The 22,123-nt window shown below is 44.0% G+C and overlaps 1 protein-coding gene across 1 annotated transcript in view; it reads left to right on the top strand.

Moving 5' to 3' along the window:
- CTNND2 (catenin delta 2) overlaps window positions 1-22,123 on the top strand; it is a 1,220,390-nt gene that overhangs the window by 199,897 nt on the left and 998,370 nt on the right. Inside the window, exon 7 of the mRNA XM_044295464.1 lies at window positions 19,366-19,560. Coding sequence (XP_044151399.1) covers window positions 19,366-19,560 — 195 coding nt within the window. The remainder of the gene's footprint in view (window positions 1-19,365; window positions 19,561-22,123) is intronic.

Raw genomic sequence — 22,123 nt, 5'->3', positions numbered from 1 at the left:
GGCGTACGGATCCGTCCAGACTTACACTGTAAGTCAATGGGGACAGATCCGTTTGAAGATGCCACAATATGGCTCAATCTTCAGGCGGATCCGTCCCCCATTGACTTTACATTGAAAGTCTGGACGGATCCGTACGAGGCTATTTTCACACTTAGCTTTTATATGCTAAAATAATGCAGACGGATCCGTTCTGAACGGAGCCTCCGTCTGCATTATTATGATCGGATCCGTTCAGAACGGATCCGATCGATCGCTAGTGTGAAAGTAGCCTGAGATGCTGTGAGGGGAGGGGGCATGCGGCATACTCTGGGGCCATGAGGGTGCAGATCTGTGTGAGGAGCTTTATGGGGTGTAAAGCTGTGAGGGAGGGCCAGAATCAACAAAATGTAACCGTGTTAGTACATTATTTGTGAAAATACCGCCTTACTGGCTCTATCAGGGAACCACGATGTATGAAAAGCTGACGGCCTATCACGGTGAGCAGAGACTCTTGAATCGACGATTGCAATACGGCGGTGCCGTTTTTTTCTCAAACTGGTCACTTTATTTGGAGGGAAAATAAATCACCTACTTGACGCGTTTCGGGCACCCAGGCCCTTTGTCAAGTAAGTGGTATGATAATGAACATACAAAAGTTAAAATACACGTTTAGAAAATGGATCCACCTATCAGGAGAAAAGTTTCATTAACAGATGGGAGGCAACCTAATGTTGAATCGGCCTCAGGGCAACAACCACCTGTGAATGGAATACACTTCAGTAAGTCTTCAAAGCAAGCAAATAGAACACTCGCGGTGTTTTTGCAATACAATAAAAAAAAAAAGCATACTAAAAACAAAAGCAATAGATTAATATACATAAAATCCCTGATGTTAAGAGGTCCTTTCATCGGTCCAAACATTGTGAACTAAGTATCATGACATACAGCGGCACCAGGGATCTCACTGCACTTACTATTATCCCTGGGCGCTGCTCCGTTCTCCTGTTATGTCCTCCGGTATGTTCGGGGACTTGGTTATAGTAGGCGAAGACTGCCCTTGTTCTGCTGGGAGTCTCCTTCTCCTAGGCTGTTGCGCTGGCCAATCGCATCGCAGAGCTCACAGCCAGGGAGAAAACAGCCTAGGAAAAGGAGACGCCCAGCAGAACGCCCAGCAGAACAAGAGCAGACTCCGCCTACTATAATCAAGTCCCCTAAGTCTCCGCCTACTATAACCAAGTCCCCAAACATACCGGAGGACATAACAGGAGAACGGAGCGGCGCTCAGGGATAATAGTAAGAGCAGTGAGATCCCTGGGCGCCGCTGTATATGTCATGATACTTAGTTCACAATGTTTGGACCGATGAAAGGTCCTCTTTAATAGTAATATATAACGTACTGTCTCCTACTTAAACTTGTTGGGAATATGGTTTCAAGCATAAAAATCCAGAAAGTTTCCCTTGCTAGTAGTTTTTTCTTATGATCGCCCGCTCTGTATGGTTTAAATACCCTTTCAATTCCACAGAAGGTGAAGAAAAATAAATCACCCCTGTGGACATCATGGAAGTGTCTGGAGAGGCGTTCAGTGCATTCTCATTATTTGCACCGGATAAATGTTTACGGATCCTGATTTTTAAAATATTAGGCTCGTTTCACAGGGGCGTTGCAGAAAAAAATGCGGGTGCGTTGCAGGAACATGCACGATTTTTTTTAGCACGAGTGCAAAACATTGTAATGCGTTTTGCACGCGCGTGTGAAAAATCGGCATGTTTGGGTTAGGTGTTGTGTGGACTGTATTATTTTCCCTTATAACATGGTTATAAGGGAATATAATAGCATTCTGAATACAGAATGCATAGTACAATAGAGCTGGAGGGGTTAAAAAAATAAATAATAATTTAACTCACCTTAATCCACATGCTCGCGCAGCCCGGCTGCTCTTCTTTCTTCATCTTTGCTCTCTTCTGTCTTCTTCTTTGAGGAATAGGACCTTTGATGACGTCACTGCGCTCATCACATGGTCCATCACATGATCCATCACCATCAAAGGTCCTTTTCCTGTGCACAGCAAAGATGAAGACAGAAGAGAAGCCGGGCAAGTGGATTAAGGTGAGTCAAATTATTTTTTCTATTTTGTTAACCCCTCCAGCCCTATTGTACTATGCATTCTGTATTAAGAATGCTATTATTTTCCCTTATAACCATGTTATAAGGGGAAATAATAATGATCGGGTCTCCATCCCGATCGTCTCCTAGCAACCGTGCGTGAAAATCGCACCGCCTTCGCGCTTGCTTGTGGATGCTTGCGATTTTCACGCAGTCCTATTCACTTCTATGGGGCCTGCGTTGCGTGAAAAACGCTGAATATAAAACATGCTGCGATTTTCATGCAACGCACAAGTGATGCTTGAAAACCAACGCTCATGTACACAGCCCCATAGAATTTAATGGCTCCGGATTCAGTGCGAGTGCAATGCGTTTACCTCACGCATTGCACCTGCGTGGAAATCTCGCCCCGTGTGAAAGGGGCCTTAGTAGTGCATCCCACGTACTGCAATTTACAAGAAGTGCAGCAAATGAGATACACATGTTGCAATTAATATAGGATTACATTTTAAAGGTATTATTGGTTTTGTATTATGTAAAGGTTTTTGTTGTTGTAACAAAGTTGTAACAGCGACAGATCTTATGCCCGCACTTACTGTATAAAGCCTTTTGTTTCCAGCCAAGTACATGATGGTTTTTCAGAAAGAAACAAGCTGGGGATAGTATGGAGCCGACCGTACGAGCTCTTTTGTCAGCGTTAAACCTCATCTGCCACTTATCTGCCCAAGCCTACAATCTGTCCAGATCCCTCTGTAGTAGTATACTGTCCTCATCAGTGTAAATTACTTTACACAGTTTAGTGTCATCTGCGAAAATTGACACTTTACTATGCAAGCCTTCTACAAGATCATTAATAAATATATTGAAGAGAATAGGGCCCAATACTGACCAGGAGGTACTCCACTAGTGACAGTGACCCAATCTGAGTGTGTACCGTTAATAACCACCCTCTGTTTTCTATCATTGAGCCAGTTACTTACCCAGATACAGACGTTTTCTCCCAGTCCCAACATTCTCATTTTATATACTAACCTTTTATATGGTACAGTGTCAAATGCTTTGGAGAAGTCCAGATATACGACATCCATTGATTCGCCGCTGTCAAGTCTAGAACTTACCTCCGGAGTCCTCATAGAAACTGATTAAATTAGTTTGGCATTACCGATCCCTCACGAAGCCATGCTGATATGGCGTTATTTGCTTATTTCCGTTTAGATGTTCTAAGATAGCATCTCTCAGAAAACCTTCGAACAGTTTACCCACGACAGATGTTAAGGGTACTTTCACACTTACGTTTTTCTTTTCCGGCATAGAGTTCCGTCACAGGGGCTCTATACCGGAAAAGAACTGATCAGTTTTATCCCCATGCATTCTGAATGGAGAGTAATCCATTCAGTTTGCATCAGGATGTCTTCAGTTCAGTCGTTTTGACTGATCAGGCAAAAGAGAAAACCGCAGCATGCTACGGTTTTCTCTCCAGCGAAAAAAACTGAAGACTTGCCTGAACGCCGGATCCGTCATTTTTTCCCATAGGAATGTATTCCGGTATTCAGAATACCGGAATGTCGGATCTGTCTTTCCGGCATGCGCAGATCGGTAAAAAATGAGAAAAATGTACAAGACGGATCCGTCAGTCCGCATGACAAGCGGAGAGACGGATCCGTCCTTGCAATGCATTTGTGAGACGGATCCGTCTCACAAATGCTTTCAGTCAGCGGCAAATCGGCGGATCCGGTGGCCAGTTCCGACTACGGAACTGCCTGCCAGATCACACTGCCGCAAGTGTGAAAGTAGCCTAAACTTACCGGCCTTTAGTTTCCAGGCTCTGTTTTTGGACCCTTTTTGAATATTGGCACCACATTTGCTATGCACCAATCCTGTGGGACATTCCCTGTCAGCATAGAGTCCGCAAATATCAGAAATAAGGGTCTGGCTATGACATTACTTAATTCCCTTAGGATACGGGGGTGTATGCCATCCGATCCTGGCGATTTGTCTATTTTAATCTTTTTAAGTCGCTGATGTACTTCTTCCTGGGTCAGACAGGACACTTTTAATGGGGAATTTATTTTTACATTTTGCATGTCATCTGACATCTGAATACATTGGAGAAAAAAATATTTAACAGCTTTGCTTTCTCCTCGTCGCTCCTTGTGACTCCCCCCTCATTACTCTTTAAAGGGCCGACACCTTCAGATTTATACTTTTTAACATTTATATAATTGAAGAACATTATAGTTATGTGATATTTTAATAGAGCTGGTTTTTACGGAAGCAGCGATACCTAATATGTATTTTTTTTTAATTTTTTTTTACTTTAACACAATAAAAGCATTTTCAAACAAAAAAAAATCATGTTTTAGTGTCTCCATATTCTGACAGCCATAGTTTATTTTTTATTTTTGGATGATTGTCTTAGGTCTCATTTTTTACGGGATGAGATGACAGTTTGATTGGTACTATTTTGGGGTACATATGACTATTTGATCACTTGGTATTACATTTTGTGTGAACAAAAAGGTTGTTTTAGCACAGTTTTTATTTATTTTTTGAACGGCGTTCAGGTGACGGGGTGGGGGTATTTTTTTTACTTTTTCTTATTTTTGGTCCCACTCTGGGACTTCAAATTCTGGGGTCTGATCCCCTGTGCAATGCATTACAATACATCCTGTATTGTAATGCATTACATGTCAGCCTAAGGGGCTGTATCTCGCAGGCTTGCGTAGAAGGCATCTCTACCATCGGGTCCCTGTCACTGCAGCTCAGGGACCCGATGGGAAGTTGAGGGAACCTGTACCCTCCGCAAACCCCTTCCATGCTGCGGTCAGCACAGGGACCGATGAGGAAGCGGAGGAGACCCGTACCCTCCGCAAACCCCCAGCATGCCGTGAATCCTCCGCCAGTTCTAAAAGTAAGCCATGAAACCATGAAGGCGTAGAAAAGGCATGAAAATGGCAAGTGAGACAGACCCGTTGGCCCGTCCCCTTCCCTGCCCACACCATGCCCACACCATGCCCACTTTTTAAGACCTGGTGCGAGTGGGAAGAAGTCGCAGATTGCGGTGCAACTAACTATTGTACTGCAATCTGCGCCTGAAATGAGCCTAATATAGGTGTATTTCAGCCTAATAATTGTTTCCTCATTTAGCCATTGGATAAAAACTGATGCAAAGTTAGCCTTCTTGATTCAAGCCACATATAGAGGGTATTGATAGGTCAAATAGGTTTCTGAGTAGGTTAAACGCTTTCTGCTCAGTGTCATACCATTGCATTGCTGTAAATATTATCTTTTCAACTGTTCCATGGCCAGGTGTGTTATTCCCTCATTATTCCAATTACAATGAGCAGATAAAAGGTCCAGAGTTCATTTCAAGTGTGCTATTTGCATTTGGACTCTGTTGCTGTCAACTCTCAAGATGAGATCCAAAGAGCTGTCACTATCAGTAAAGCAATTCATCATTAGGCTGAAAAAAGAACTGTTTGGAACAATCTTAAAAAGAAGGAACACACAGGTGAGCTCAGCAACACCGGAAAACAACTGTGGTGGATGACTGAAGAATTGGTGAAGAAAACACCCTTCACAACAGTTGGCCAGATCAAGAACACTCTCCAGGAAGTAGGTGTATGTGTGTCAAAATCAACAATAAAGAGAAGACTTCACCAGAGTGAATACAGTGGGTTCACCACAAGATGTAAACCATTGGTGAGCCTCAAAAACAGGAAGGCCAGATTAGAGTTTGCCAAACAACATCTAAAAAAACCTTCACAGTTCTGGGACAACATCCATCTAAAAAATCCTTCACAGTTCTGGAACAACATCCTATGGAGAGATGAGACCAAGATAAACTTGTACCAGAGTGATGGGAAGAGAAGAGTATGGAGAAGGAAAGGAACTGCTCATGATCCTAAGCATGTATGGCTGCCAATGGAACTGGTTCTCTTGTATTTATTGATGATGTGACTGCTGACAAAAGCAGCAGGATGAATTCTGAATTGTTTCGGGCAATATTATCTGCTCATATTCAGCCAAATGCTTCAGAACTTATTGGACGGCGCTTCACAGTGCAGATGGGCAATGACCCAAAGCATACTGCAAAAGCAACCAAAGAGTTTTTTAAGGGAAAGAAGTGGAATGTTATGCAATGGTCAAGTCAATCACCTGACCTGAATCCGATTAAGCATGCATTTCACTTGCTGAAGAAAAAAATGAAGGGAAAATTCCCCAAGAACAAGCAGGAATTGAAGACGGTTGCAGTAGAGGCCTGGCAGAGCATCACCAGGGATGAAACCCAGCGTCTGGTGATGTCTATGTGTTCCAGACTTCAGGCTGTAATTGACTGCAAAGCATTTGCAACCAAGTATTAAAAAGTGAAAGTTTGATTTATGATTATTATTCTGTCCTATTACTTTCGGTCCCTTAACAAGTGGGAGGCACATATGCAAACTGTTGTAATTCCTACACCGTTCACATGATTTGGTTGTGAATACCCTCAAACTAAGGCTACTTTCACACTAGCGTTCGGGCGGATCCGTTCTGAACGGATCCGCTCATAATAATGCAGACGGAGGCTCCGTTCAGAACGGATCCGTCTGCATTAAAATGGCAAAAAAAAAGCTAAGTGTGAAAATAGCCTCGGACGGATCCGTCCAGACTTTCAATGTAAAGTCAATGGGGGACGGATCCGCTTGAAGATTGAGCCACATTGTGGCATCTTCAAACGGATCCGTCCCCATTGACTTACATTGTAAGTCTGGACGGATCCGCACGCCTCCGCACGGCCAGGCGAACACCCGAACGCTGCAAGCAGCGTTCAGCTGTCCGCCTGTCCGTGCGGAGGCGAGCGGAGCGGAGGCTGAACGCCGCCAGACTGATGCAGTCTGAGCGGATCCGCTCCATTCAGACTGCATCAGGGCTGGACGGCTGCGTTCGGGTCCGCTCGTGAGCCCCTTCAAACGGAGCTCACGAGCGGACCGACGAACGCTAGTGTGAAAGTAGCCTAAAGCTGCCAGTCTGCAGTTACAGCACATCTTGTTTGTTTCATTTCAAATCCACTGTGGTGGTGTAAAGAGCCAAAAAGAAAATACAATGGTGTCAATATCTCAATATTTATGGACCTGACTGTATGTGTGTTTTCTCTTTTTTTTCAATTTTTTATAATAGAATTGGGGGAAAGGGGCATTTTATTTTTACTTGAAACTTTATCTTTTTATTATTAAAAACACTTTTTTATTTATTTATTTGTTTTTTTTTTTAACTTTATTTCTGTTCCACTCTGGTACTTCAACTTTTGGAGGTCTGATCCCCTCTTCAATGCATTACAATACATCTATATTGTAATGCATTTTCTGTTAGTGTATTACACTGAGTAATATACTAACAAGTTGCCTAGGCGACCCTGGATCTCCTAGGCTTCTGTAGAAGGCAGGTCCGAATGCATCTGCAAGGCATCAGGCTGCCTTCTCAGCCATCAGGTCCCAGTCACCGGAGCGCGGGGACCAGATGGGATCCCTCACCCGCCGCAAGCATCTTATTTCCACTTTAAAAACTGTTGCAAAAATAATGGGTTTCTCTAAAGAGCTCACTGAATTTGAGCCTAGTACTGTTGAGGTATATTTACACGTTTCACCGGGGCTTTTTCTTCTACTAATTCCACATTCAAAACTCCACAAGACTGTTTTCCCATTGACTTTTTATGCCATGACAAAATGGCCTGTTGTTTAAATCTTATTTTTCTGTTCTAAGAATTTTGGGTGAGTTTTTGTTCTCAGTTTTCCATGTTACTATCTATAGTTAAAAAAAAGTAGGTATGTAATCTTGTAATTTTCACATTTCAGTAGCTATTTGTCACCACAGGCAGAATTACAATGACAAATAATCTACCATTCACAATAGGTAGACAGCAAACTTCACCATAGAATCCAGTGACAGTTGATTGCCAAGGCCAATAAGATTATGGGGTTCATCAAAAGGGGCATAGATGCCCGTGATGAGAACATAGTCCTGCCACTTTACAAATCACTAGTCAGACCACACGTGGAGTATTGTGTACAGTTCTGTGCTCCTGTGAACAAGGCAGACATAGCAGAGCTGGAGAGGGTTCAGAGGAGGGCAACTAAAGAAATAACTAGAATGGGTGGACTAAAGTACCCAGAAAGATCATAAAAATTAGGGTTATTCACTTTACCAAAAAGACGACTGAGGGGAGATCTAATAACTATGTATAACTATATCAATATATCAGGAGTCAATACAGAGATCTCTCCCATCATCTTTTTATCCCCAGGATTGTGAAAAGGGGACATCCTCTGCGTAAAGAATAGAAGAGGATTCTTTACGGTAAAAGCAGTGAGACTATGGAACTCTCTGCCCTTCTACCTCACAGGGTTTTTTATTTACCTTCCTCTGGATCAACTTTGCAGGATAACAGGCTGAACTGGATGAACATATCCCTTTTTTCATCCTTACAAACTATATTACTATGTTACTGTGGTATCATAGCTTATCAGCTCACTCCTGACCTCTGCACAGGTCACAAAGCGTCATAGGGTCGGCTTTGTCCCCATTCATTGTCAATGGGGACAAAACGTAACTGAAAAGAACGGAATTCTCCAAAATGCATTCCTTTCCGTTCTCATGCCGGAGAGCAAACCGCAGCATGCTGCGATTTTCTTTCTGTCCTGGGATCCGGAGTCAGTGGGAACGGATCCGTTTTCTCTGACACAATAGAAAACTGATCCGTCCCCCATTGACTTTCAATGGAGTTCATGATGGGTCTTGGGTATGTTAAAGATAATACAACCGGATCCGTTCATAATGGATGCAGATGGTTGTATTGTCTGTAACTGAAGCATTGTTGCTGAACCCTGCCGGATCCAGCAAGAAACGCTAGTGTGAAAGTAGCCCAATTTTCTGATGACACAATTTTTTAAATGTAAATAACTTGATTATGTACATACAGTGTAAAAATTGTAGTGTTTATTTTCAATGGATGATTTGAAAAATGCATAATAAGTGACATGTTATATCTTTGACGCAGATTTGATTCCATAGAGGTCAATGGGAAAAAATAAAAACATCAACCAAAAACAGTTGTAAAACTCTTGTAAAAAACTGAATCAATTGTGAATGTTGAGGTACATAGTGCATAAATGTTGCCAACATTCTGCTGGACTCTGCTGCAGTGGAAACGTTCTGTGGAGTGACGAATCATGCTTCTCTTTCTCTCTGTCTTAGGGCTCATGCACACAAAGATTTGCTTCTAAACTTCTAAGCCTTCTATCGTCCCCAAAAAATAAAATGTAATTTCAAAATGACCCAAACATGAAGTAGACATATGGGGAATGTAAAGTGATAACTATTTTTTTAGTTATTACTACTATAATATGATTTTTTTTAAACTTAATTTTAACACTGTAAGGCCTCTTTCACACTACAGTATGTCCATTTCAGTGTTTTGCGGTCCGTTTTTCACTGATCCGTTGTTCAGTTTTTTTGCTTCCGTTGTGGTTCCGTTTCTGTTCCGTTGTTCCGTTCCGTTTTTCCGTATGGCATATACAGTAATTACATCGAAAAAATTGGTCTGGGCATAACATTTTCAATAGATGGTTCCGCAAAAAACGGAACGGATACGGATGCATTTCCGTATGTGTTCCGTTTTTTTTTGCGGACCCATTGACTTGAATGGAGCCACGGAACGTGATTTGCGGCCAAATATAGGACATGTTCTATCTTTCAACGGAACGGAAAAACGGAAATACGGAAACGGAATGCATACGGAACACATTCCGTTTTTTTTTGCGGAACCATTGAAATGAATGGTTCCGTATACGGTCCGTATACGTAACGCAAAAAACGGACCGCAAAACGGAAAAAAAAAACGGTAGTGTGAAAGAGGCCTCATGAAGTACAATATGTGACGAGAAAACAATGTCAGAATGTCCTGGATAAGTAAAAGTTGTTTAAAGTTCATTACCACATAAAGTGACACATGTCAGATTTGAAAAAAATCGGCCTGGGATTTAAGGTGAAAAGTGACTCAGTAGTGAAGGGGTTAAGTATTACATGTACTTGTAAGAAACTTGGATCCAGCTCACCTGTCCGGTATATAATGAAATCCCGGCTCCTGAGGCCCTAGGGGAGTGTTCCCTTGGCAGGCTTGAAGTAAAAAAGAAGGAAGGAAGGTCCTGGAGACAAATCGAGATCCTCTTTTTAGCTCTTCTTTATTAAGCAATGTATAAAAACGGACATAGACCACTTCTTGCAAGACAAATCGTTGACGCGTTTCGGGTGAGTACCCTTAGTTGTAACAGTTTGTCAGACTGTGACCCCACAATTTAAAAGGGGCTAAAAAACTCCTCCTCCAAAATCTGGGAGTTGTAGTTTTGCAACAGCTGGAGGGACACGAGTTTGACATCCCTGATCTAGATGATAGATCATCAGTTAAATGACAGTGCAGAACCCCTTTAAGGAAGATATCCATTTGGGTAATTAAAAGAATTTGGACCTTTCTGGACCTCTACGACCACCTTGGTTTGATGTCACTGACGTCAGGAGAGATATTTCGCAGTTGGCAATAACATGACACACAGACAGGTATTACCGAGAAATACTCTAACTTTACTATGCTATCGCTTGGCCTTATATAGGCAGTAGAAAAGTTTGCATAACAACAGCGTTAAACCAATCATAAAAGATAAACATTGGTGCTCATACACATACTACCGGAACATCCTTATATGGTATGTGTACGTGCAGTAAGCAAAAATAATAGGTTTTAATCAGTCACATATAAGAATGTACGCAGTTGTGCCGAATGACCCTGAATAAGGCAAGAATGTTTGTACTAGTTCTGGGAGATTCCCAGAATCTGTCCTGGGACAGATAAGCGAACCTAACTCAATCCCTAATTCCACATATTGTTGCCTATCATGCATTGCAAAAAACTTCTTCCCTTCCACTTAAGTTTCCTTACAAACAGGGACAAATGTTTAACCCATTACAAAAAGGTTAAAAGCACATGTAGTGACAAACGAAGGACCTTTTTTTAAGGATCAGCATTTCCGCTAAATTAAGGGATCTATCAGAGAGATTAATGATCTGCAGCTTATCAGTCTCCATTTATTCACATTTGAAAGCAAAACAAAAACGCAAGTTGTTTGGTGATCGTTCACACACATGAAAAGTTCATATACAAAACAGTCACCTTTTCTCCTGGGTGTTACTTCACACTCTGTTGGAAGTTCTGCTTTGTCAAGTCCACAGGCAGGCTTTAGGTGGCTTGTTCGCCCAAACAGCGGTTTGAGCCCTCCAGCCTGGCTCAAGGCGCGGATCCCAACACAGCCCTCAGATCACAGCACACAGACCTCCTGAGCTCCACTGTGAGACGGAGGCAATCCCTCCCACCTGGAAGTGCTGGCTGTTTTTTATGCCTGGCAAAACACGGCCTGGAACATGGAGGGTAGTTACCCACCCAGCACTTTGACCACTCCCAGTAAGAGCCGTCCCAGATCAGCTACTACAGCCATACTAAGTATCAAGGTGTCAAACAGCAACTGCTGCGGACACATAAAAACCAGCTCTTGCTCCACCAAGGCCAGGAACCTTGGTGACATGTACCTATCATCCACGATGATTCCTTGTACCTTCTTACATACCTCCCCCCTTTGTTCAACCGTGAGAGGGTGAACACTTGCCATACAGTATACTCTGGACAGGGCATCCGCGTTTCCCTGCAACCGGCCTGCCCTGTGTTCTACGGAGAACTTAACTTTCTGAAAGGACAGGAGCCACCTGGTGGCTCAGACATTTCTCTCTTTGGCCTGGCTCATCCACTTGAGAGGGGAGTGGTCAGTCACCAGGCGGAATGTTCTCTCCAACAAATAATAGTGGAGAGACTCGAGTGCCCACTTGATAGCCAGGCACTCTCTCTCCACTATACTGTACTTGATCTTGGCTGGGGTGAGCTTGCGGCTTAGGAAGACAACGGGATGCTCCTCCCCATTTACTCCCTGAGACATTACAGCACCGAGGCCTACTTCGGAGGCGTCTGTCTGTACTACGAATTCCTGCTTGAAGTCGGGCATCACCAAAACCGGGGACCCACACAGTGCCGAGAACAGAGAAAGCCTTTTCCGCCTGGTCGTTCCAGTGAACCATTACTGACTTGTGTCCCTTCAATAACCCTGTCAATGGCGCTGCTAAAGTAGCAAAGAGGAAAATAATTCTCATATAATAGCCTATCATTCCTAGGAATGACTTTACTTGTTTCGTGGTGACAGGTCGGGCCAATTTATTATCGCCTCTAATTTGTTTACTTGGGGTTCGATCACTCCGCACCCTATGACATACCCCAGGTATTTTGTCTCCTTTAATCCTGTCGTACATTTTTTGGGATTAGCGGTTAGTCCAGCTTTCCGGTGACTTTCGGCAGGTGACTTTCCCAGTCGGTACTGTGGATCACAATATCGTCCAGGTAAGCCAAAGCGTACCGACGATATGGTCGCAGAACAATGTCCATTAGCCTTTGGAAAGTGGCCATGCAGACTAAAGGGTAACACCTTATACTGGTATAGCCCCTCTGGTGTAATGAAAGCAGTTTTCTTTTTGGCAGCCTCCGTCAAGGGTACCTGACAGTACCCTTTAGTGAGATCCAAAACAGAAAAATACCGGTCTTGTTAATACATCTCAATCAGCTCGTCTACCCGGGGCATGGGATACGCATCAAATTTTGAGATTTCTTTTAGTTTCCGGAAATCATTACAGAGTCGTAACACCCGTCCGTATTTGGTATTAAGACTATCGGACTGACCCACTCACGTCGTTTGGACTTCTCAATGACATCTAGTTGCAGCATTAGCTGCACTTCCTCCAAGATGGCTTGTCGCCAAACCTGGGTTATCCGGTTTCAACTGGATTTTCAAACTGAGGCTCAGTTAAAATGTCATGCTGGATTATGGAAGTGCGTCCAGGGAGGTCTGAGAACATGTCCATGTTCCTGCTGACAAACTCCCTGGCCTCCTAAGTCTATTTAGAGTAGAGGCTGTCAGCAATCTTCACTGTGGCAACCACTTTCCTTACATCAGACTGAGGGTCCGGAACCTCTCCTCCTAGAAAACCCGGCCGCGGGCTACCGTCAGTACTGGTCTCCCTATCTTTTCAAGCTTTGAGCAAATTCACATGGTACACCTGCTCCGGCTTCCGACTCCCTGGCTGGTGTAGCTTGTAGTTTACTTCTCGAACCTTTTCGAGTACCTTGTAGGATCACTGCCAACTAGCCAGTAACCTACTGTCTCCTGGGTTAAAGATCCGGACCCGAGCCTGCCGATTATACACCCGACTTTAAGCTCGCTGAGCTGCCTCCAAATGTTCCTTTACCAGTGGCAACACGGTTTCCATACGTTCATGCATCTGGGTAGCATATTCAATAACGCTTTTATATGGTGTGGGTTGTTTCTCCCGCGCCACTTTGGCTATATCCAACAGACCACGTGGATGTCTGCCATATAGAAGATTGAAGGGCGAGAACCCAGTAGAGGCTTGGGGCACTTCTCGCACTGCAAACATAAAATAGGGAAGAAGGAGGTCCCAGTCCTTCCCATCCTTAGACACTACTCGTTTTAACATAGTTTTTAACATTTTATTAAACCTTTCTACTAGGCCGTCAGTTTGCGGGTGATAGACGGACGTCCGTATCTGCTTGATGTTCAGCAACTTACAGAGTTCCCGCATGACTTTGGACATGAAATGGGTCCCCTGGTCAGTCAGAACCTCTTTAGGTAGCCCCACTCTGGAGAACATCTTCATTAACTCCTTTTCTATGAGTTTGGCCGATTTATGTCGCAGTGGCACCGCCTCCGGGTACCGAGTGGCATAGTCTAGGATTACCAAGATATGTTGGTGCCCTCTAGCAGACTTCGGTACTGGGCTACGAGATCCATAGCGATTCTTTCAAATGGAGTCTCGATAATCGGGAGAGGCACTAAGGTACTGCAGAACAGGTGCTGGGGGCTAGTTGTTTGGCAGGTCGGGCAAGACTTACAAAAGTCTTCCACTCTATAAACAGTAAAACGTTGTAGTATCTGGTCCTGTGTCTTCTGCAGTCCCAGATGACCCCCAAGAACATGTTGGTGGTCAAACTCTAACACGAGTTTTCATAAGCCCGAGGCACCACCAATTGGTCAATGGGTTCACCCCGCAGCTGGTTTATTCGATATAGAATATTCTGGTTGACCACAAAACGGGGAAACATCGACTCTGCCCCAGGTTGTTGGGTTACCCCATCAATTATTACCACATTCTCCCAAGCTCAGGATAGGGTTGAGTCTCGACTTTGAGCTGTACCGATATTCTCCCTGGAGACGTTGAGGTCTGCCAACGCAATTCTTCTACGTCTCCCAACATTACCCTACGCAGGTTTGTCTCCCCCTCTTCCACCAAGGTGGCGGTCACCTCTATTGCTGGCCCTTCTGCCTCAGGTTCCCAGGGTTCTGGCCGTCCTCCTGAACAAGGCCAATCTCTTGGTCTCACCCCTGACTAAGAGGCACCAGTCGCTCTCACAAATGGCCATAGGGTCGGGAAACCCGGGAAGTCTCTCCCTATTATCAGTTCGTAGTGCAAGTTTGCGGCGACTGCCACTTCGTGGGTCCACCTGCCGGCTACCGTGGTTAGAGTCACCAGCGCTGTGGGTTAGTCTTTTAAGTCTCTGTGAATGAACATCACCCCAACTTTCTGGCCAGTATACTTAGCGGTCCACACTCGGGTAGCCCTTACTATGGTCACCTGGCTTCCTGAGTCCAGCAGAGCCTCAGCTTGATGGTCTCCAACTTCCACCTGGCACAAGGGGTCTAGAGCCTTCGGGGTACCTGTGGCACACAGTTTGATAGCATACAGTGACTGACGGTAACCACAATTAGTGTCCATCGGCTCAACCTGATGGGAACACTCAGCCCTTATATGGCTAGGTTCCTGACACCACCAGAAGATTACCTTGGTCCAGCCCATAGTGGTAACCTCCCAGGTGGGTTTCACTGCCTCATACCATTGGGCCTGGTGTGGGGAGTTCTAGTGTTTTTCTGCCCCCCTACCGAAAGAACGCCCCTTAAGATTCTTAGTGGCCTCATAGAGTTCCACCAGGTCCACCATTTCCAGGGCATTTCCAGAAGACACCTGGCTGATCCAGAGCTGGAGAGGGGGTGGCACCGCCCTCCAGAATATGTCAGCCGATAGTCTATTCAGCATAGCCGTGGGACTCAGCACATCAGGCTGTATCCACTTTTGCAAAAGGTGGATTAAGTCATAATACTAGGGTCTCGCAGGCTCAGCCCGCTTAAACCCCCACTGATGTACCCACTGGGCCAGGACCAACACATTTACCCCAGTCTTGTCAAAATTTTACCCTTTACCTTCGGGTAGTCGACTGCTTGATTGTCCGGCAAGTTGAAATATACGTGCTGGGACTCTGATGCCAGGAAAGGAGCGATGACCTCAGCCCACTGGTCTTGGGGCAGCTTTTCCCTGGTGGCCACGTTCTCGTACATCACCAGTTAGGTTTCAATATTGTCTGTGGGTGTCCTCTTAGGGATCACTGCATGGACTGCTTTACGGGCATCGTGGACTCTTGGGGCTGCTCCTTCTGTCTATGAAGCCATCACGTGTTGTAGCAGCAACTGGTCGGTCTCTTGCTGTTGCTTGTTAGCCTCCCATTGGTGCAGGTTGGTCTCTCGCTGCTGTAGATTAGCTTCCACGAGGGCCTTCACAACAACCTCCATTTTGTCATGGGGTACTGGTTGTAATACTGCTGGTTTGATGCACAACATACAACCATGCCCAAAAATGCAAACCAAAAAAATATATCGGTGTTCATGCCAGCCTCACTGCGCTTGCCCACATTCTCCACCAATTGTGGGGATTCGCTCTGGTAGTTAGGATTAGCGGGTGCAGCACAGAGGCAAAGTACAAGTTCTTGGTTCAAAACATCAGTGTCTATTCACACGTGAAAGCAAAACAAAAGCACAAGTTGCTTGGTGATCGTTGACACACATGAAAAGTTCATATACATAACAGTCACCTTTTCTCCTGGGTGTTACTTCACATCCTGTTGGAAGTTCTGCTTTGTCAAGTCCACAAGTAGGCTTTAGGGGTCTGAGCCCTGCAGCCCGGCTTAAGACGCGGATCCCAACACAGCCCTCATATCACAGGACACAGACCTCCTGAGCTCCACTGTCAGACAGAGGTAATCCTTCCCACCTGACAGTGCTGGCTGGTTTTCATGCCTGGCAAAACCTGGCCTGGAACATGGGGAGTAGTCACCCACCCAGCACTTTGACCACTCCCAGTAAGAGCCATCCCGGATTAGCTATTACAGCCATACTAAGTATCAAGGTGTCAAACATCAACTGCTGTTGACACATAAAAACTCCACCGAGGCCAGGAACCTTGGTCACACGTATCTATCATCCACAATGATTCCTTGTACCTTCTTACACATAGTTGTGGATCCCTTATTGTTTTTTCCTGTCTTTTAGTGTGTTAGTGGCCGTTGTTGATGATGTTCCTAAAAAAACACCCCTATGGCGGGGTCTCCTACTTCTGCCCCCTCTAGAACTACCTCTTGCCCTATCCCTGACAGTTGAAAAAATTGGGAATTGCATAGCCAGAATGATTCCTCCCTTGGACTCAGTTTCACCTTCCGAGGATGAGGGTTCAGTTTCCACTTCTAGAACCTTGGTGGTTTTTGCCCCAAATTCAAGTATACGGCCCTCTCAGGTATTGAGTGTGTTTTCGTTCCTTTAGTTGGGCCTTAAAACATTCAGTGGTTTGTTGCAGAATTAATTATTTACGGGCAAAGTCAGGGCTATCAGCGAACTTGTGGTGAGGCGGCGGTCTCGGCGCTGCTGAACTTTTTGGTAATACAGCGGCTGAATACTTTGCGCTCTATATGCGTTACAAGTTTGCAGTAGAAGGAGGCACCGCATATTATTGCCTAATGCTGAACGACACTATAATTGCCAGCTGAATATTTTTCAACGCTCTGTCAATTCAGGTAGTAGAGTGTAAATCCATTTACCCCTCTTTGCAGTGATTTTGTCTTGTGAATCAAACTATTTTCCAACAACCCAGAATAAGTTTTGGACTTTTACAAAGCAAAACTGTAAGACCTGGCTGCTCTTACTTGAATTGTCCCAGACTTGGACCAAGTTATCTGTTGCGATATAGATGTATCACCCCCTCCAGGCAACCAATTCGCCACAGGTAAGGGGTAGGGTTGTGGTGCCAGCGGCAAGAATAGGCCACAATAGCGACAGCTGTAAGTATGAAGGCAGTCTGGATTTTGCGATCAAGGTGAAGAGAAAAACAGCATTTCTCCTCTCTGTCCTCTGCACTGCTACACAAAGTGTTAAAAGGGTTATGTACTGATTTCCAGACCTTACACACCAGTGGCACCCGCACTGCTAATCATACTTACCAGAACCCTGGCACTGGGTCCTGGCTCATTCATCCCTCCCCCCAGCCTTCGCAGTTTGACTTGGATCCCTTGATGAAAACATCTGATTTGACACCACTGCAGCCAATCACTGGCCACATTAGAGATATAATCCCCTTGCGTCACATGACCATTTGACATGACGTAAATGGAGCAGCAGCCGATCGGTCATGCAGTGAAGAGCGGGCAGTTTGGCTCCTGATCTAATGGCCTGGACCAGCAGAATCGCCTATCCAGCCTGTTTAGCCGCTTAGATGCCACGGTCACTAACATTCATGGCTAAGGGCTCTTTCACACCTGCGTTATTGTCTTCCGGCATAGAGTTCCGTCGTCGGGGCTCTATGCCGGAAGAATCCTGATCAGTTTTATCCTAATGCATTCTGAACGGAGTGAAATCCGTTCAGGATGCATCAGGATGTCTTCAGTTCCGGAACGGAACGTTTTTTGGCCGGAGAAAATACCGCAGCATGCTGCGCTTTTTGCTCCGGCCAAAAAAACTGAAGACTTGCCGCAAGGCCAGATCCGGAATGAATGCCCATTGAAAGGCATTGATCCGGATCCGGCCTTTAGCTAAACGTCGTTTCGGCGCATTGCCAGATACGACGTTTAGCTTTTTTACAATGGTTACCATGGCTGCCGGGACGCTAAAGTCCTGGCAGCCATGGTAAAGTGTAGCGGGGAGCGGGGGAGCAGCATACTTACCATCCGTGCGGCTCCCGGGGCGCTCCAGAGTGACGTCAGGGTGCCCCAGGTGCATGGATGACGTGATCGCATGGCACGTCATCCATGCGCATGGGGCGCTCTGACGTTATTCTGGAGCGCCCCAGGAGCCGCGCGGATGGTAAGTATGCCGCTCCCCCGCTCCCCGCTCCTACTATGGCAACCAGTACTTTAATAGCGTCCTGGGTGCCATAGTAACACTGAAAGCATTTTGAAGACGGATCCGTCTTCAAATGCTTTCAGTACACTTGCGTTTTTCATGATCCGGCGTGTAATTCCGGCAAGTGGAGTACACGCCGGATCCGGACAACGCAAGTGTGAAAGAGGCCTAAGTGAAGGAGCGGACTCCCAAGAGACTGTCTCTCATCTGCACCCCATAATTTCCTGCAAACATTAAGCCCTTACACAGCATCCATAGAAAGAAAAGTAAAAAAAGATATAGGTCTTGGGATATGGAAAACATTTGCTTTTTTTTATTTTTTTAAGTTTTTTTGTTCAAATGTAGTAAAGTGTAAAAACACCATTTAGGGCAGTCTGTTGCCGGCAATATATCCCTGCTCTCCGAGAGCCTGGCTACTGGAACACTCACCCATCCTGCTCAGCGGGCCCAGCCGACAAGGGAAGAGAATGTTCTCCTCATGAATAAAGGAGACTTGAACTAAAAGTCAGCAGTATTTTTTCATGGCTCTTATTAGCTTAGCACAAAAAGTTTTTTTCGTTCACTTTTGGCTGGTAGGTGAGCAGAGCTGCATCTGTAATATGCTGATTTACATAGGCAGCATACTCATGTGACAGATCTTTCAGGCAACAAATATACAGTGCAGTATTTTTGCAGTATTTACCAGGAGGCAAAGAGCATTGGGTTACCTGTCACAGTTGTAATGAGCGACAGTGGAGAATCGGTTAGGTGACTATATATATTTATTTTTCTCTTAAACCACTGTTACAATTTAGAAATGTATCTGTGCTTTTATGCAGGTAATAGAAAGGCAGTTACTAATGTATTTCTATTTCTCTTTTAATACTTCTAGGTTACAGTTCATTAAATTAAGTTGCATCTTATGTTTTTTTTTTTCCTTAGCAGGATCTCGAGCATCGTACACTAGTCAACACAGTCACATAGCTCCTGAACTGAGGCCATTACAATCACCAGAACATCACATTGAGCCCATTTATGAAGACAGAGTTTATCAGAAGCCACCAATGAGAAGTCTAAGCCAAAGTCATGGAGATCCAATACTACCAGCACATACCACCTCATATCTCACAAACACAGGTAATGAAAATATTTAACTACCATGCAACCTTCATTATTTTTTTAATAGACATAGAGTATTTTATAATGATTTATTCAAATGTAGAATTTGGGAACGTTAATAATTCATTTTAGCTGTTTATATCGAAGATCATTATTCTGATATATACATGTTACGTGATTGCTTAGAAATACATCTATTAAGTTATTTCATATAGTGTTGATCGCAAATATTCTAATATCTAGAATATAGTGTGATATCTTTGTAATCGTGAATATTCTAGATTTTTTTTTCATCAGTACCCATGATCCCTCGCTGCTTCTTGCTTGTAGGCCAATGAGAAGGCTGCAATATCTTTGACTTTAGGAGTTGATCACAATTTTTCGTATCGCTAATTTTTACCTCAAATTTTCCGATTGCCGGTTTTTCGCAATCAAGAAAATGACTGGAGATCTCAAATTCGCGAATATTTGCGAATTAGAATATTGCCCCTGCCGCTCATCACTGATTTCATGCATTAACCTATTATTTTAATCAGATAATTTACAGGGCAAGTGTGCCCACATGTTCAGGAGCTCAGCTGCCAAATCCCTTTTAACAGTGTAAAAATCCAACTTTTTTTGTTTGTTTTTTGACAATGAATACATTCAATTAGTATTCCCTTAACCACCTCAGCCCCCCTAGCTGAAACACCCTTAATGACCAGGCCACTTTTTACACTTCTGCACTACACTACTTTCACCGTTTATTGCTCAGTCATGCAACTTACCACCCAAATGAATTTTACCTCCTTTTACTACTCACTAATAGAGCTTTCATTTGGTGGTATTTCATTGCTGCTGACATTTTAACTTTTTTTGTTATTAATCGAAATTTAACGATTTTTTTGCAAAAAAAAACATTTGTCACTTTCAGTTGTAAAATTTTGCAAAAAAAAAATGACATCCATATATAAATTTTTCGCAAAAGTTATTGTTCTACATGTCTTTGATAAAAAAAAATGTTTGGGTAAAAAAAAAAATGGTTTGGGTAAAAGTTATAGCGTTTACAAACTATGGTACAAAAATTTGAATTTCCACTTTTTGAAGCAGCTCTGACTTTCTGAGCACCTGTCATGTTTCTTGAGGTTCTACAAACCCCACAAATGACCCCATTTCGGAAAGTAGACACCCTAAGGTATTCGCTGATGGGCATAGTGAGTTCATAGAACTTTTTATTTTTTGTCACAAGTTAGCGGAAAATTATGATTCTTTTTTTTCTTACAAACTCTCATATTCCACTAACTTGTGACAAAAAATAAAAACTTCCATGAACTCACTATGCCCATCATGAAATACCTTGGAGTGTCTTCTTTCCAAAATGGGGTCACTTGTGGGGTAGTTATACTGCCCTGGCAACTTCTCCTGAGTACGGCGATACCACATGTGTGACAATTTTTTGCAGCCTACGGGCGCAAAGGGGCCCAAATTCCTTTTAGGAGGGCATTTTTAGACATTTGGATCCCAGACTTCTTCTCACGCTTTAAGGCCCCTAAAAAGCCAGGGCAGTATAAATACCCCACATGTGACCCCATTTTGGAAAGAAGACACCCCAAGGTATTCAATGAGGGGCATGCCGAGTTCATAGAAAAAAAAAATAAATTTGGGGCACAAGTTAGCGAAAATTTATTATTTTTAGTTTTTTCTCACAAAATCTCCCTTTCCGCTAAGGCTACTTTCACACTTGCGTTCGGGGCTCCGCTTGTGAGTTCCGTTTGAAGGCTCTCACAAGCGGCCCCGGACGTATCCGTACAGCCCCAATGCATTCTGAGTGGATGCGGATCCGCTCAGAATGCATCAGTCTGGCAGCGTTTGTCCTCCGCTCCGCTCAGCAGGCGGACACCCGAATGCTGCTGGCTGTGCGGAGGCAAACGGATCCGTCCAGACTTACAATGTAAGTCAATGGAGACGGATCCGTTTGAAGTTGACACAGTATGGCTCAATTTTCAAACGGATCCGTCCCCCATTGACTTTCAATGTAAAGTCAAAACGGATCAGTTTGCACTATCATGACCAAAAAAAATAAATAAATTATTATTATTTTATTTTTTTGTTCATGGTAATGCAAACGGATCAGTTCTGAACGGATCTAAGCGTTTGCATTATAGGTGCGGATCTGTCTGTGCAGATACCAGACAGATCCGCTCCGAACGCAAGTGTGAAAGTAGCCTAACTTGAGACCAAAATTTCAATCTTTCATGGACTCAATATGCCCCTCAGCAAATACCTTGAGGTCTCTTCTTTCCAAAATGGTGTTATTTGTGGGGTGTTTGTACTGCCCTGGCATTTGAGGGTCTCCGCAATCATTACATGTATGGCCAGCATTAGGAGTTTCTGCTATTCTCCTTATATTGAGCATACGGGTAATGAGATTTTTTTTTTTCCGTTCAGCCTCTGGGCTGAAAGAAAAAATGAACGGCACAGATTTCTTCATTCACATTGATCAATGTGGATGAAAAAATCTCAGCCAAAAAAAAAAAATCTTTTACTGCAGAGGAGAAATCTCGTCTTGCAGCGCCGCATACACCGACTTGTGTGTAATCTG

This window comes from Bufo gargarizans, chromosome 5 (genome assembly GCF_014858855.1).
Source record: "Bufo gargarizans isolate SCDJY-AF-19 chromosome 5, ASM1485885v1, whole genome shotgun sequence".
Lineage (NCBI taxonomy): Eukaryota > Metazoa > Chordata > Amphibia > Anura > Bufonidae > Bufo > Bufo gargarizans.
The sequence above is the reverse complement of the archived record's forward strand: the minus strand, read 5'-3'. Positions and strand labels throughout refer to the sequence as shown.